General features: G+C 47.7%; 1 protein-coding gene across 1 annotated transcript; it reads right to left on the bottom strand.

Moving 5' to 3' along the window:
- Positions 1-4,489: 4,489 nt before the first annotated feature.
- Positions 4,490-6,013, bottom strand: SPDYC (speedy/RINGO cell cycle regulator family member C). Its single transcript, XM_065882465.1, has 5 exons — positions 5,872-6,013; positions 5,548-5,606; positions 5,200-5,285; positions 4,924-5,095; positions 4,490-4,840 (listed from the first exon to the last, which is right to left on the bottom strand). The coding sequence occupies exons 1-5, from the start codon at positions 6,011-6,013 to the stop codon at positions 4,490-4,492; spliced, it is 810 nt and encodes a 269-aa protein (XP_065738537.1).
- Positions 6,014-15,627: the final 9,614 nt, after the last annotated feature.

Below are 15,627 nucleotides of genomic sequence, written 5' to 3'. Positions count from 1 at the left end.
ATAATGGAATTCTATATAATTCCATTTCTATGAGAATTCGAGGAAAAGGATGGCCATTTAGTGACAGAAAGCAGGTCAGTGGTGCCTGGAGGGGCCGGCAGGTGGGAAAGGGCAGGAGGGAGAGATTACAAAGGGGCTTGAGGAAACTTTTTGGGGTGATGGATACGTTCATTACCTTGATTGTGATAATGGTTTCATGGCGGTATACATGTCAAAACAAAAATGTACCTTTTAAGTATACATAGTTTATTGTATGTCAACTATACCTCAATAAAGCTGTTGAAAACACCTATAGAACTTAGCCACTGATTGGGAGGAATCTGGGTGGATTAATGGTGTGGGGGACACTAATCTGGAGGGGATACTGGAGGATCAGGTTTGGGAGGTACCTTTGGGACCCACCCCCATCCAAGGGGAGATGCCTGGGGGTGGGACTAGCCCTCAGAATAGAGGTACAGATTTGGGAGTCACTGGCCATCGGTGCCACCTGAAAGAAGTACGTAGAGGCAGGGGACAGACACTTCATTCTGGACACAAAGATGCTTCATAAAGATGTCTGTTCTTAAAGTAATCTATAGATTTATCGAAATTAACAATTCTAGGGACTTCCCTGGCCATCCAGTGGTTAAGACTCTGCGCTCCCAGTGCAGGGAGCGCAGGTTCCATCCCTGGTCAGGGAACTAAGATCCCGCATGCCGCGTGGTGTGGCCAAAAAAATAAAAAATTCTAACAGATTTTTAAAAATTCTAACAGATTGTTTGAGGGGAAGAGGGACTAGAAAAGCTGATTTAAACTTCATATGGAAAATTGAACAAGCAAGAATAGCCAAGAGGGACTTCCCTGGTGGCACAGTGGTTAAGAATCCACCTGCCCATACAGGGGACATGGGTTCGAGCCCTGATCCGGGAAGATCCCACATGCCGCAGAGCAACTGGGCCCGTGTGCCACAACTACTGAGCCTGCGCTCTAGAGCCTGCAAGCCACAACTACTAAAGGCCGTGAGCCTAGAGCCCGTGCTCCGCAACAAGAGAAGCCACCACAATGAGAAGCCCGCACACCGCAACTAGAGAAAGCCCGTGCACAGCAACGAAGACCCAATGCAACCAAAAATAAATAAATTAAAAAAAAAAAAGAATAGCTAAGAGACTCCTGAAGACAGGAGACTAACCCTACCAGATATTAAATCCAATCTATAATAATTAGACGTAATGAAGAGAGGTACTAATGCACAAAGATCAATGAAAGATAGAAAAACCTAGAAATAGATCCAAATGCATATAGAAATTTAGTATAAGAGCAGCAATTCAAATCTGCTGAGAAAAGATGAGTTTTTCACTAAAAGGCATTAGGAAAATGGGCAGGAATTTTGTATATGATAAATTCCAGATGAACTCATGATTTAAATGTAAAAAATGAAAACAAAAATACAGCCAGCAGCTAAGGGAGACAGTCTTTTAATCATCTCAGTGTGGAAAAGGTCTTTTCAACTATGACACAAAACCCAGCAGCCACAAAAATTTATTTTACTACACTAAAAAATCTGCATAGCAAAGTTAAAATGATAAACCAAAGAAAATACTTCCAATTTACATCCTGAAAGGCTACTTTTCCTTATATGTGAGTCAGGTACCAAAAACAGTGGCAAAATGGGCAAAGACAAGGACAGTTCACAAAAAAGTAGACAAAGAGCTCGTAAACATATGAAACAATGCTTGAGCTCACTCAAAAGAAAAATACAAATTAAACCTTCACCAAGACACCATTTTCTACTTAGCAGTTTGGCAAACATAAAACAATCTGGTACCTCACTGATTGGTGAGTGTTCTGGAAAACAGCCTTCACATGCTCTGCTAGAGGTTGGGGGGGGAAGGTCAGTACAGGCATAGCCCCAACAGAGGGACATTTGGCAAAGTCCTTCAATTTTGACTTGACCTTTGGCTGAACAATTCTTCTAGGAATTCACTCTACAGATACCTTTTCACATTTGAATAATGCTGTTCTTACAAAGTCTTAGTGACTCTCTATAGCACTGTTTGGAAAAGCAGAAGTGTGGAAACAAATGCCAATCAATAGGAAAAAAGATACATTATAGTACATCCACACAGAGGAATACTACACAGCTGTCAAAAGGAATGTGCAGACAAGGAACCATCTTTAAAATACGTTGATAAATACACAGTAGGATGTATGGAATTCTCCCACTGGAGTGTTTTAAAAATGGGGGTGGGACATATATGCATATTTGGTGTAGTATCTTTTTTCTGACACCACGTCTCACACCAAATAGCTTTTTTCCCGGATACCAAATACATGTGACAGATCCACACCAACTCTCCAACACCATCTAGGTGCCTACAATTCAATTCGGACACCAGTTGCCAGAGTTAGCGCAGACCCCATGGGTTAAGGGCTCAGTTCCACAAGATGCCAGCCATAAATGGAGTGCCCAGGTGACCCACGCTCCTGTCTGGCCGACTACAAATTTGAGGATGCCCACAACACCCCTCCTCAGGCCTGATAATTCAGTAGAACGCTCTCAGCACTCAGGAAGGTGCTTTACCTACTGTTAACAGTTTCTTATAAAGGATACTCAGGAGCAACCAAATAGAAGAGATTCATAGGGCAAGATGGGGGGGGGGCAGGCGGAGCCACCCTCCCCACAAACTCCAAATCTCCAGTGCCCTGCCCCTCCTGGAGGAAGTAGGGAAGCTGAAAGTTCCCACCCTCTAGATCAGTTTTTCTGGTGATCAGTTTTCCCCCATCCTGAGTAACCTCATTAGCATAAACTCAGGTATGATCCAAAGGAGCTCATTATGAAAAACAAAAGACACTCCTGTAACTCTGGAAATTCCAAGGGTTTCAGGAGCTCTGTGCCAGGAACCAAGGACAAAGACCAAATATGTATATTTTTATTATACCACATTTGGTTATATACATTCAGATTCTTTCTCTGGAAGGACATGAATTATTACTTTCATTGCTTCCAGGAAGGGGAACCAGATGGCTGGGAGTCAGGGGTAGAAGGTGACACTTGGTGCAAAATTCAAAACATACGTGTGAATATATTACCTATTTGAAAAACTCTTACAAATACTTTACAGTCCTTGTCATGGCTTCTAATGGTCGCAGTCTCCAGGCTTTACCTCCTTACTTCTTGGGAGCCACTCATAGAGAGGCAGGGGAATCACGTCCAGATTCCTCTGCCACCTGACCCTTTAGACTTCTCTGTCTTGTGTTCCGGCCGCTCCCCAAACGTACATGCCCCTCTAGCCTTTCTCCGGGCAGCAGTTCCCTCTCCTGGTAACACCCACATTTGAGCTCTACTCTTGAGACCTAGTTCTAAACCCTTCTAGGATTAACTCATTCAAATCTCAACCGACACCCTTTTTAGTGTAATACCCATTTTACAGATGAGGCAGTAGAGGAGATTAAATAACAGGCTAAAGTCACACATAAACCTGGACTTTGAACTTAAGCTGTCTGGCACCAGAGACCAAGTCTTAATCACTACTCTGGACTGTCTTTCCAAGAACACTGTTCCTCACCACCAGCACCCCAACACCACCACCCGAGCACGGACAAACCTGACATTGTTCAAGGCCCCGTTCAAATGCCAGCTCCTCGGGTGAGTCTTCCCTGCTCCCCAATTAACAAACTTACTTTGGGGAAGGGAGAGGGGGTCTTGTATTATAATAATTACATTATATTCGATTGCCGCCCAGAGCAAGGACCAAGGCTCATCCCTAAATAGACCTGACCCTGCAGGCATTTCTAGACTGACAACGGAGCCGTTTTCCTTCTGAGCATTTTTTTGTCCAGTAGGTTCCAGACCCTCTTCTAAGGACTGCATATACCTCATCTCATTTAGTCCCATCTGCACTGTGTGGATCTCACCATCCACATGGATGTTAAAAAGGGGAAACAGGCTCAGGATGACTGGTCATGAATGGGAGGAGAGGAGCTAGTACAGGACCTGTGCTCATGGGTCTCCAACCACTGGTACCTAAACCTGGCAGATGCCCCTCTCCCGGTAGCTCCCTCCCTACCCCCACCCTGGGTCAGGGACCCAGACTAGGGCCTAAGCACAGTTGGTGTCCTGTGGACGTGAATTTATTTGAGGAGTCAGGTCAGAGTGCGTACAAGTTGCAGGTTGGGAGGAAGGGGCAGGGGGCATGGGCAGCCCTGCCAGCCTGAGGCCAAGTAGACAGGAGGCCGGAGGGGCCCCAGCCAGTAGAGCACTGGGTCAGCCGGCGAGCAGACAGGCTGTTCTTCACCCTGTGAGTGTCAGCGCCGAGGGCACGGCAGCAGCTTTGAGAAGACTGGGGGAGGAAGGATGGAGAGAGGCTCAGAGGAAGCTTGCCAAGCCCAGGCGGCTAGGAGATGGCAGGGCTGGACACATGCCCAGGTGTGCTGGACCCCAGGCCCCTCCTTCCCATTCTGCTGGCCCCACACCTGCCCCCCAGCCCCTCTCACCTCCCCCTACTGTACCCTACTCACTGTGGAGGGTGTAGGTGCCTGGCTCCAGTTGCAGCTGGGTGGGCAGGACAATGAGGAAGGCCCCACTCCAGGAGTCTCCAGCCACTGAGAGACAAGCTTGGGAGGGAGGGCGGTGCCGCTCAGGGTTTTGGGAAGGGCACTTGGATATGACAGGCAAGGGGCAGGGGTGGTGGCAGCGGTGGCTGTGGCAAGGGGGCAAGCCACACAGGGGACAGTGGGGTGGCGAGAGGCCGGGGCCCCGGGGGAGGGGGATCTGGGCCTTTGGGTAGCTCCTCTGAGCCCTGCCGTGGTGGGGATGCCTCTCCCGAGTCCAGGCCCAATGGGTCGGCTCCTTGGCCATGACCTGGCATGAGAAGAGTGGATGATAAATGGGAGGTGGGAGGTCCAGCCTCTTTCCCCCACCCCAGGGTGCTGGTGGGACCTCACCTCCTCGCAGCTCTGGCGTCTCACCACGGCCCTGAAGCCCATCCGTGCCCATAGCTTGTCCCTCTGACACAGGAAGTCTGACACTCGATGATGCCAATCTTGGCCCAGGGCCCACAGAAAAATCACGCTTTTGGGGTCCTCCAGGTCTTCCTCCATGTCATTTGCAAGGTACCTGGCCACAGAGGCAGGGGGCAGGGAACACAGGCTGTAAGCATCTGCCCTGCCCCACCCTGCCACTCCGAGTCAGGGTCCCCATCACACGCCCAGGCCACTCACAGTGCCAGGAACAGATTGCTGTGGGTGTACTCGCTGAGCTGCAGGTTGGCGCGCCGGAAGTAGACCAGCACCATGGCCAGGAGATACTGCAGACACAGAAATGGGGAGAGTTAGAGTGAGGCACTGGGTGGGGAGGGGCTGCGCCAGCCCCTTCTGCACCCAAGGAAGTTCTGGTGGGGCTAAAAACTCTGGGGTAAAATGGTGGGGAGGGGCCTGCAAAGAGAAGGGTTAGAAGGGAGGCGCTCCCTCCACCAGACCAGAGGACCCAACGAATTAGCAGCACCGGAGCCCCACTAATTCAATCTTCCCCAAGCGAGGCTGGCCTCTGCCCCCACTGTGCCCTCTCACCTTATCTGAAATCTGGAAACAGGGATCTTTGGAGAGGAAATCCTGGAGGAAACTGTGCTCTGGGGGTAGAGAGGAGAAACGGTGGACTGGGGTTACCACCCCAACACACACAAGATAAGAGGGGCAGTAGTCGTTCCAAAGCCCAAGCCTCCCCTGAACCCACTTTCTGACATGACACTCCCCACCTGCCAAACTGGGGCCACCTGAGAAGAGAAGGGACAGAGGCTGCAGGTGATTGCACGGGCAAGCTGAGATCCCACCTCCCATACCTGTTCACGCTTGGTCCCCACGGCCCCTGCCGTGCCAGCCCCCAAGTGGACTCACCCAGAAGGCTGAGGAAGGCCTGGAACTCCTCATGCCGGCGGAAATGGAAAGACTCACCCCCCTCCCCTTGACGGCTCCAGCCCCTCAGCTTCACCTGGGTGCCAACCGCAGGGATTGTGGCAGGATCTTGGGCATCACTCATCTCTTGGGGGGTGGGGGTGGGTGAGGTGGGGTGGGATGGGGTGACCTGTAAAGGAAGCAGCCCAGGACTTAGCACTTACCCCACTGCCCCCCAGAAGTCAAGGGGATCAGCATGCTGGCCTGACAGATGACCTCCGGGAAGTGGAGGCATGGGAAATGGAGAAATGGGGGCTCAGAACAGAAGGAAACTGAGATGTGGCGCAGCGGGTGGGGGGAAGGGGCGAGGATGGGGGCAGAAAAGCAGCAGAGCTCCTGGAAGCTACAGCACCCTCCGCCCTCCTCCTGGCACCCCAGACCAGGCCAGAGAGGAAGAACAGCAGCAACAAACACCTCTGAGGGCTTCCTAAGTGCCTGGAGCTGTGTTAAATGCTTTAAGGACATTATCTTATTTCATCCTGGTAAGTAGACCCATTTTGCAAACACGGAAACTGAAGCATGGAGGTCTCAAGGCCACTTCAAGGTGGAGCCTGTCTGACCCCAAAGCCAGAGTTTAACGGCTCCTCTTGTCTCCCACCTCACAACAACCCCCTCACCCTTCACCAAAGCGGCAGCCCTGAAAGAACCAGCAACCCTTTACCGCCCAGAAGGAAAACTGAGGCCCAGAGAGAGGAAGGTTATTGGACAAATACTGGGGTTTAGGGCAAGTTGAGGTGGGGCCACCTCAAACATTTTTAGCTACGAAGAGAGAGACTCCAACTATGGGACTTAAGGGAGGGACCCCTCCACCACCCCTCAGTCAACCTAGGGGCCTCCATCTTGCTTCCCACAAGCAGCCCAGCCTCTTCCCTCCAGAAGCATTACCTGAGCTCAGGATTTAACCTACAGCGCAACTCCAAGCTCAGCCAGCGCATTTATATAGCCCCAGGGCTGCCCCGCCCCCTCAGCCCTCCACCAATCAGGCCCCTTCCTGGGAAAGGGTGGGGCTTCTCGCCATCACCACCCACCTCTACTTGGAGAAAATCCAGTCAGTTTCCACCACTCCTCTCCCAGCTGCGGCTCCCCAAGGTAAAAGCTCCTCCAAAGTCTCATCACCTACAAGAGGGTTGATCTCATCACCTACAAGAGGGGTGAAGGCAGGCTAGCTGGACCCCACAGCCTGAAAGGCAGCAGGAGCCCCTCTCGGCTCTTTACAAATGCAGAGCCAAGGCGCGGGGCGGGAATGCTACCGACCTGGGCTGAGGCGAGCGGCTGATGAGTAAGATGTGATTCAGGGATTGAGCCTTGCTGGGGAAGGGTCGCTGGATGTGTCTGTGTTTGTTTCAGATCCAGGAATCCCCAAACCTGGGAGCCAGAGAGGAAATTGTCTTGGCGTGAGAATTCCCAGGGGCCACATCCTCCTCCCAAGGTCTTTTAGGGGTATGGGGAGCCCGGCCAGCAGCTCCAAGGTGGGGGAGGAAGGCTTTGCCCAGGACCACCTAGCTCATCCTCTCCACACCGCCACCCCCCGCCCCCGCCACACACACAGCAGACGTTAAGCCTTTTCATCTTCACTGGCTCAGTTATGCTTTACAGCCAGTTGTATTGGACAGTCAGAACCTGCATTACTTTCCACATGGGACAGGTGACATTTTTTCCCTATTTTTTTTTTTACTGTGATAAAATACACATTACATAAATTTAACAGTATTTACTGCCTTAACTTTTTAAAAATAAATTTATTTATTTATTTTTGGCTGTGTTGGGTCTTTGTTGCTGTGCACGGGCTTTCTCTAGTTGCCGATAACGGGGGCTACTCATTAAGGTGGCTTCTCTTGTTGCAGAGCACGGGCTCCACGAGCACGGACTCAGTACTTGTGGTGCTCGGGCTTAGTTGCTCCGCGGCATGTGGAATCTTCCCAGACCAGGGTTCAAACCCGTATCCCCGGCATTGGAAGGCGGATTCTTAACCACTGTGCCACCAGGGAAGTCCCTGCCTTAACATTTTTAAGTTCACACTTTTAAGTACTCACTAAATGCCTCCCCATTTCAAAACCTTCAACTGAGGACTCGGGGGCTAAGAAGGAAGGAGAATATATAAAACTCAAAGTCATCGGACAGGATGGCAGTGAGATTCACTTCAAAGTGAAAATGACGACACATCTCAAGAAACTCAAAGAATCATAATGTCAAAGACAGGGAGTTCCCATGAATTCACTCAGGTTTCTCTTCGAAGGTCAGAGAATTGCTGATAATCACACTCCAAAAGAACTGGGAATGGAGAGAGCAGATGTGATTGAAGTTTATTGGGAACAAACGGGTGCATTCAACGGTTTTGATATTCTTATTTTTTGTTCTTTTCCCTTAATACTTTTTTATTTTTTAATATTTTTTTACATCTTTATTGGAGTATAATTGCTTTACAATGGTGTGTTAGTTTCTGCTTTATAACAAAGTGAATCAGTTATACATATACATATAATCCTTTTTTATTTTTAAAAATAGTTCCTTGTAACGTGGTGTTCAAACCAGAATTGAAAACTGGCACCCCATCTCTTTAAAACATCTGGTAATTTGAATTCTAGTGCCCACCAGGGAAGTCCCTCATCCTTTCATTTTCTTAACATTGTTTTCACAGAGCAAGTCTTTCATCTTGATGATGTGCAATTATCAATTTTTTTTTTTTTTTGGGTATGGATTGTGGGAAGGGTTTCAAAGGCAGGATTCTCCCATCCCCCAAGACCTCAAGAAGCCCCAGAGAGTAGACAAAACCCAAGAGAAGAGGCAGCCAAAGGCAGGCCACTGTAGAAGAAGGAGCCAGAGGCCTGGGGCTTCCAAGCTGCCCTGGTCAGATGTGTAGGAGGCCACGCTAGGGCAGAGAGGCCTCTGGGTGGGGAGGTGGGCAGGGCATGGGAGTTGTAGATGAGGGGGATGAGCCCTGAGTGGGTGTGGCCAGAGGACTGCCATAGATCACAGATCCAGGAGGCAGAGGGCAGCCACCATTTCAAGCCTGGTTCTGGCGCCCCTTGCCTCTGCACACCCTCCCTGATTTGCCTCATCTATTCCACTGGCATTGAATCCCTCCAGGGGTTCCAAAGTTTCTCGCAGCCCTAATGCTCCTCCAAGTCCACACCTGTACCTCCAGGTGCCTCTTGGACACCTCCACTTGTTTTCTCCAGGTACCTCATTATCTGTCCCCACGAACCTGTTCCTTCCTCAGTTTCCCCATCTACTTACCAATAGTTGATCAAAAAATTTAAAACAAACAAACAAACCTGAGAGTCATTGTTTTTAAGTAAACTTTTTATTACAGCACAGCAGCCAGACAGTAAAGTGCACAGATCAGAAATAACTAACTGGGGACTTCCCTGGTGGTCCAGTGGTAAAGAATCTGCCTTACAATGCAGGGGACACAAGTTCAGTCCCTGGTCAGGGAACTAAGATCCCACATGCTGAGGGGCAACTAAGCCCGAGCGCCACAACTACTGAGCTCGCACGCCTCAACTAGAGAGCCTGTGTGCTGCAAACTACAGAGCCCATGTGCTCTGGAACCTGCGCGCCACAACTATAGAGCCCAGGTGCCCTGGAGCCTGCGCAGGCCACAAGAGAGAAACCTGCATGCTGCAACGAAGAGCCCGCACACCGCAAGTAAGACCCAATGCAGCCAAAAATAAAATAAAATAAAATAAATAAATCTTAAAAAAAAAACTAACTAACTGGCTTGGGAATTCCCTGGTGGTCCAGTGATTAAGATTCTGTGCTTTCACTGCCGAGGGCCCAGGTTCGATCCCTGGTCGGGGAACTAAGATCCCACAAGCTGCATGGACAGCCGAAAGAAAGAAAGAACTGGCTTGATGAATTTTCAGAACACTCCCGTGGAGCCAGCACCAGATGAAGAAACAGCACATCACAGCAGCCCCTCATGCCCCCTCCTAGGCTCCAGTCCTCCCCACACTGCCAAGGTTAATCACCCTTCTGGCCTCTATCATCATAGTTAGTTTTGCCTGTTCTTTTTTTGTTTGTTTCTTTTGTCTGTGTTAGGTCTTTGTTGCTGCACGCGGGCTTTCTCTAGTTGAGGAGAGCGTGGGCTACTCTTAGTCGCAGTGTGTGGGCTTCTCATTGCGGTGGCTTCTCTTGTTGCGGAGCACGGGCTTTAGGTGCACAGGCTTCAGTTTTGCAGCACGTGGCCTCAGTAGTTGTGGTTCACCGGCTCAGTAGTTGCGGCTCGCGGGCTCAGTGTTGTGGTTCATGGACTTAGTTGCTCTGCGGCATGTGGGATCTTCCTGGACCAGGGTTCGAATCTGTGTCCCCCGCACTGGCAGGCAGATTCTTAACCACTGCTCCACCAGGGAAGTCCCAAGTTTTACCTGTTTTAAAACTTGATGTAAATAGAAGCACACAGTAGGTCTGCTTTGGGGGGAGATTCTGTCAGGCTGCGTGTTCCTTCCCCTCACTGGGCAGTGTTCTCTCAGATGAGTATTCGGAAGTATTTCTACCTTCTTTCTTGCCCCCAACATCAAATTTATCACCGCATCTTATGGATTCTAGCTCTCTCTCTAATCCATGCCTGCCTCTCCTCCCCACTGCCTCCCTTGGCCAAAGCGGCCTCATCTCCTGCCTGGACTACGTCAACACTCTCCTAAACAGTCTCCCAACTTCCTGTGCTCCCAGCTCTTTCTAGAGCTGGAATGATCTTTTAAAAATAGTCCTTTTAATAAAGCACAAAGTTTTAACTATAGCACTTATTTGATCACTGTCTGCAATCATCTTGCTTCCTTATTTACAATACTGACTTCTCATGCGTTCTTCCCACCAGGTCAGTGCCTTCAGGACAGGGACCTTGGACTACCCTGGTGGTCCGGTGGTTGAGACTCTGCACTTCCACTTCAGGGGGTGCGGGTTCATCTCTGGTCGGGGAACTAAGATCCCACATGCCACACAGCGTGGCCAAAAAAAAAAAAGAACAGGGACCTTGCAGCTTTGTCAGTCCCCAAACCCCCAGCCTTGACTCAGAGCCTCCTGTGTAAGCGTGTTGCTCACATTTTTTGGATGAATGAATGGTTTACGAGGCCCTTGCTCATCTCTCCAACTGCACCCCGACCCTGCCCCTCCATCACCATCTTCCAGCTACAGCAGCTTCTTTCAGTTCTTCTGTCAACCCCATCCTCCCCCATCCCCACCCCCACCCCCAGTTGCCCCAGGACCTTCATACATGCTGCCCCCTCCCAATAGGACAAAGTGTCCTTCCTTCTGGGAGGATGCTACTCCCTACTCCATGTATGCTTACTCACGTGGTTTGCTTCAGTCAGTGGAATCTGAGCAGAAATTGTTTTAAGAACTCCAAGGTGGTTCTGCACTTCCCCTTTTCCATCTGCCCCGGGTCAGGTGTACCCCGGGTAGTGGCAGCCTCTCTAGCCTGGGGTCTGGAATAAAGAAGACATGGAGCAGACCCAAAGCTAAACAGTAAAGGACATGGAATATGAATAAGAAATAAACTTTTTGAAAAAGAATATATGTATAACTGAATCACTTTGCTGTACACCTGAAACATGGTAAATCAAATATAATTCAATTTTTAAAAAATATTATTTTACAATCTTCTTTTTTTTTTAATTTATTTATTTATTTACGTTTGGCTGCGTTGGGTCTTCATTCCTGTGCACCGGCTTTCTCTAGTTGCAGCGAGCGGGGGCTACTCTTTGTTGCGGTGCGCGGGCTTCTCATTGCGGTGGTTTCCCTTAGTTGCGGAGCACGGGCTCTAGGTGTACGGGCTTCAGTAGTTGTGGTTCGCGGGCTCAGTAGTTGTAGCTCGCGGGCTTAGTTGCTCTGCGGCATGTGGGATCTTCCCGGACCAGGGCTCGAACCCGAGTCCCCTGCATTGGCAGGGGTGGACTCCTAACCACTGCACCACCAGGGAGGCCCTCAATTTCTTTTTAAAAAAGGAGACTCTTGTTAAACAACGTTTTCTCTAATTCCTCTAACAAAAAAAAACTTGTTTTTGAAAGCCACTGAGATTTTGGAGTTGGGTATTATTGTATTGGATTTCTATTTGCTGCTGTAACAAATTACCACAAACTCAGTGGCTTAAAATAATACAAATCTATTATCTTATAGTTCTGGAGGCCAGAAGTCCAAAGTGGGTCTCACTCTGCTAAAATCAAGGTGTCAGCAAGGTATAATTCCTTCCGGTGGCCACCACATTCCTTGGCTTGTGGCCTCCTTCCTCCATTTTCAAAGACAGCAGAATAGCATCTTCTGACCCTGACCCCTTTCCCACTTTTAAGGACGCTTGTGATTACATTGAACCCACCTGGATAATCCAGGATAATCTCGCCATCTCAAGGTCCTTAATCATATCTGTGAAGTCCCTTTTGCCGTGCAAGATAATATGTTCATGGGTTCCAGGAATTGGGAGGTGCACATATTTGGGAGGTCATTATTCTGCCTACTACATTTATCACAGCATAATTTCTACTGAGCTAACTAATATACTACTTGTGAAATAATTGCACTACAAGTTAGAGGCGTATGTCCATTTACTGCGTTTTGCTTTATTTTGCATTTTTTACAAATCGAAGGTTTGTGACAACTGTCAACAAAAATAATGAATAAACAACCTATAATAGGAATAGAAGAGTCGTTTTGTTTTGTTGTTGTTGTTGTTTGTTTTTTTCTTGGCTGCATCGCACGGCTTGCAGGATCTTAGCTGTGGGATCTTAGTTGCCCCTGCCAGTGGAAGCGTGGAGTCCTAACCATTGGACCACCAGGAAATACCCTAGAAAAGAGTTTTATTTGAGCCAAACTGAGGGCTAGAGCCCGGAAGCCAGCTTTCCAGATTACTCTGAGCAACTGCTCCAGAGAAGCATGACTTTCAGCATGGTTTTATATCTTGCCAGAACAAAGACCATTAAACAAATCAGGAATACATTTCTTCACGGTTTCAAAAAAAAAAAAAAAAAAACAGACCAGCAAGTATACAGCAAGTCAGTATGGCCTTAGCATCTGGGAACCGGTCTTATCATCAAAGGAGGATCAGCATTGACATCCCAGGAAGAGAGGCATTTAATCATCATTTTAAACATGGACATTCTTTACTTCTGGTCAATGTGTCTTTTTATTTAATAATTAAAGCAGATGTACAATGTATGTTTGATAGGCCACAAACAGGCTGTTTTTGTTAGCATAAAATTCAAGTTAACTCATGTATAAGCCAGAAAGACTTCCCCACACCTCAATATGTGAACGTTTCTTTTATCACAACCATGTGTCGAGCTAGTCTATCAGTGTAATTTTTTCAACAGCATTCACTCACTTCGTGTCTTTGTGTCACGTTTTGGTAATTCTTGCAAAACTTCAAACTGTTTCATTATTATTATATTCGTTATGGTGATCTGTGATCAGTGACTCTTTGGCTCCGTTGGGTCTTCCTTGCTGCGTGTGGGTTTTCTCCAGTTGCAGCAAGCAGGGGCTACTCCTCGTTGTGGTGCACGGACTTCTCACTGCGGTGGCCTCTCTTGTTGCGGAGCACAGGCTCTAGGCGCACGGGCTTCAGTAGTTGTGGCACACAGGCTCAGTAGTTGTGGCGCACGGGCTTAGCTGCTCCGCGGCGTGTGGGATCTTCCCGGACCAGGGCTCAAACCCGTGTCCCCTGCATTGGTATTCTTAACCACTGCGCCACCAGGGAAGTCCCTGTGATCAGTGACTGGTGTTGCTATTTCAAAAAGACTATGACTCCCTGAAGGCTCAGATGATGGTTACCATTTTTTAGCAATAAAGTATTTTTAAATTAAGGGTATGTACATTTTTTTAGATATAATGCTACTGTACACTTAATAGACAATAGTAGAGTGTAACATAACTTCTATATGCACTGAAAAACCGGAAAATCTGTGACTTGTTTTATTGTAATATTCACTTTACTGCAGTAGTCTGGAACCAAACACACACTATCTCTGAGGTATGCCTGTATTTATAAAAGATACATATAAATATAAGGATATAAAGCGTTTGGAAACAGAAGGATGGAAAAAATATCAGGCAAATGCCTACTAAAAGCTGGAATAGCTATACAGTATTAGTATCAGAAAAAAATAAATTTCAGGTTAAAAGCATTACTAGGGAGAAAGAGCATGCTTACTTAGTGATTTTTAAAATACACAGCAGGGCTTCCCTGGTGGGGCAGTGGTTGAGAGTCCGCCTGCCGATGCAGGGGACAAGGGTTCGTGCCCCGGTTCGGGAAGATCCCACATGCCGCGGAGCGGCTGCGTGCGTGAGCCATGGCCGCTGAGCCTGCGCGTCCGGAGTCTGTTGCTCCGCAACAAGAGAGGCCACGACAGCGGGAGGCCCGCGTACCGCAAAAAAAAAAAAAAGCTCTAAAATACACAGCAATTAAAATTTATTTATTCTTAATTTATTCTTAAAAGTAAGATTAACAAGCAGTAAAGATGTATATATATAGAATAAAGCCACAAGGAAAAGCAGATTAAATCACAATCTTATTTGTAGATTCTATGGCACGTGCAGGCAAAAAAAAAGAAAAAATTAGCAAGGGTATAAAAGATATGAAGGATATGGTTAACAAATTGGACCTAGTGGACCATTGCACCTAAATGCAGAACAGTGTATGCAGAACATTTCCCAATAAATCGATCAAATTCTAGATCATCAGGCAACGGAACTAATTTCAAAAAGTTAAAATCATTCAGTCTGTGGTTTGTTTGTTTTTTTTTTAACCACAATATAATTAAGTTAAACATCGTCAACAGACAGATTAAAAAAAAATCCTATTTTGAAATTAAGAAACATTTTATGAGATGTCTGGCCAAGAGAAAAAAAAACCACAACAGAAATTAGAAAATAGATTATAAATTTGTGTTGTTTTAGATTACAGTCATAATGAAAATATCGTATATCCATGTTGGAGGACCCAGCTAAAAATTCTTAGAGAGAAATTTATGACCTCAACTGTATATATTGGAAAATAAGAAAGGGTCCAAACTAATGAGCTAAACTCCGTCTTTAAAAGTTACAAAGGAGGGGGACTTCCCTGGTTGCGCAGTGGTTAAGGATCCACCTGCCAATGCAGGGGACACGGGTTCCAGCCCTGGTCTGGGAAGATCCCACATGCCGCGGAGCAGCTAAGCCCGTGCGCCACAACTACTGAGCCTGTGGGCCTAGAGCCTGTGCTCCGCAGCAAGAGAAGCCACCGCAATGAAAAGCCTGGGCAGGGCAACAAAGAGTATCCCCTGCTCACCACAGCTGGAAAGGGCCCGCATGCAGCAGCAAAGATGCAACAGAGCCAAAAAGAAAAGTAAATAAATTAATCAATTCATTTTAAAAACAACTTACAAAGAAGGGACTTCCCTAGTGGTCCGATGGGTAAGACTCCGGGCTCCCAATGCAGGTGGCCCGGATTCGATCCCTGGTCAGGGAACTAGATCCCAGCATGCATGTTGCAACTGAGAAGTCCACGTGCCACAACTAAGACCCAGCACAGCCTAAATAAATAAATATATATTTTTTAAAGTTACAAAGGAAGGGGAATTACCTGGCAGTCCAGTTGGTAGGACTCCGCACTTTCACTGCTGAGGGCTCAGGTTCAACCTCTGGTAGGGGAACTAATGCAGCCAAATTTAAAAAAGAAAAAAAAATGTTCCTCTGTAACTTTTTTTTGAGTTTCAAAGGAAAAGCAGCGGGACT

This window comes from Phocoena phocoena, chromosome 8, assembly GCF_963924675.1.
Source record: "Phocoena phocoena chromosome 8, mPhoPho1.1, whole genome shotgun sequence".
NCBI classification, from domain to species: Eukaryota; Metazoa; Chordata; class Mammalia; order Artiodactyla; family Phocoenidae; genus Phocoena; species Phocoena phocoena.
Note: the sequence above shows the minus strand (reverse complement) of the source record. Positions and strands in the feature narration are given on the sequence as shown.

What these genes read in the sequence shown, in the direction of transcription:
- SPDYC (XM_065882465.1), bottom strand. Translation starts at nt 6,013, where the DNA reads ATGAGTGATGCCCAAGATCCTGCCACAATCCCTGCGGTTGGCACCCAG. An exon ending in GTTTCCAGATTTCAGATAAG is followed by an intron (nt 5,286 to 5,547) that starts GTGAGAGGGCAC and finishes CTGTGTCTGCAG; the next exon opens with TATCTCCTGGCCATGGTGCT. An exon ending in GACGCCAGAGCTGCGAGGAG is followed by an intron (nt 4,841 to 4,923) that starts GTGAGGTCCCAC and finishes TTCTCATGCCAG; the next exon opens with GTCATGGCCAAGGAGCCGAC.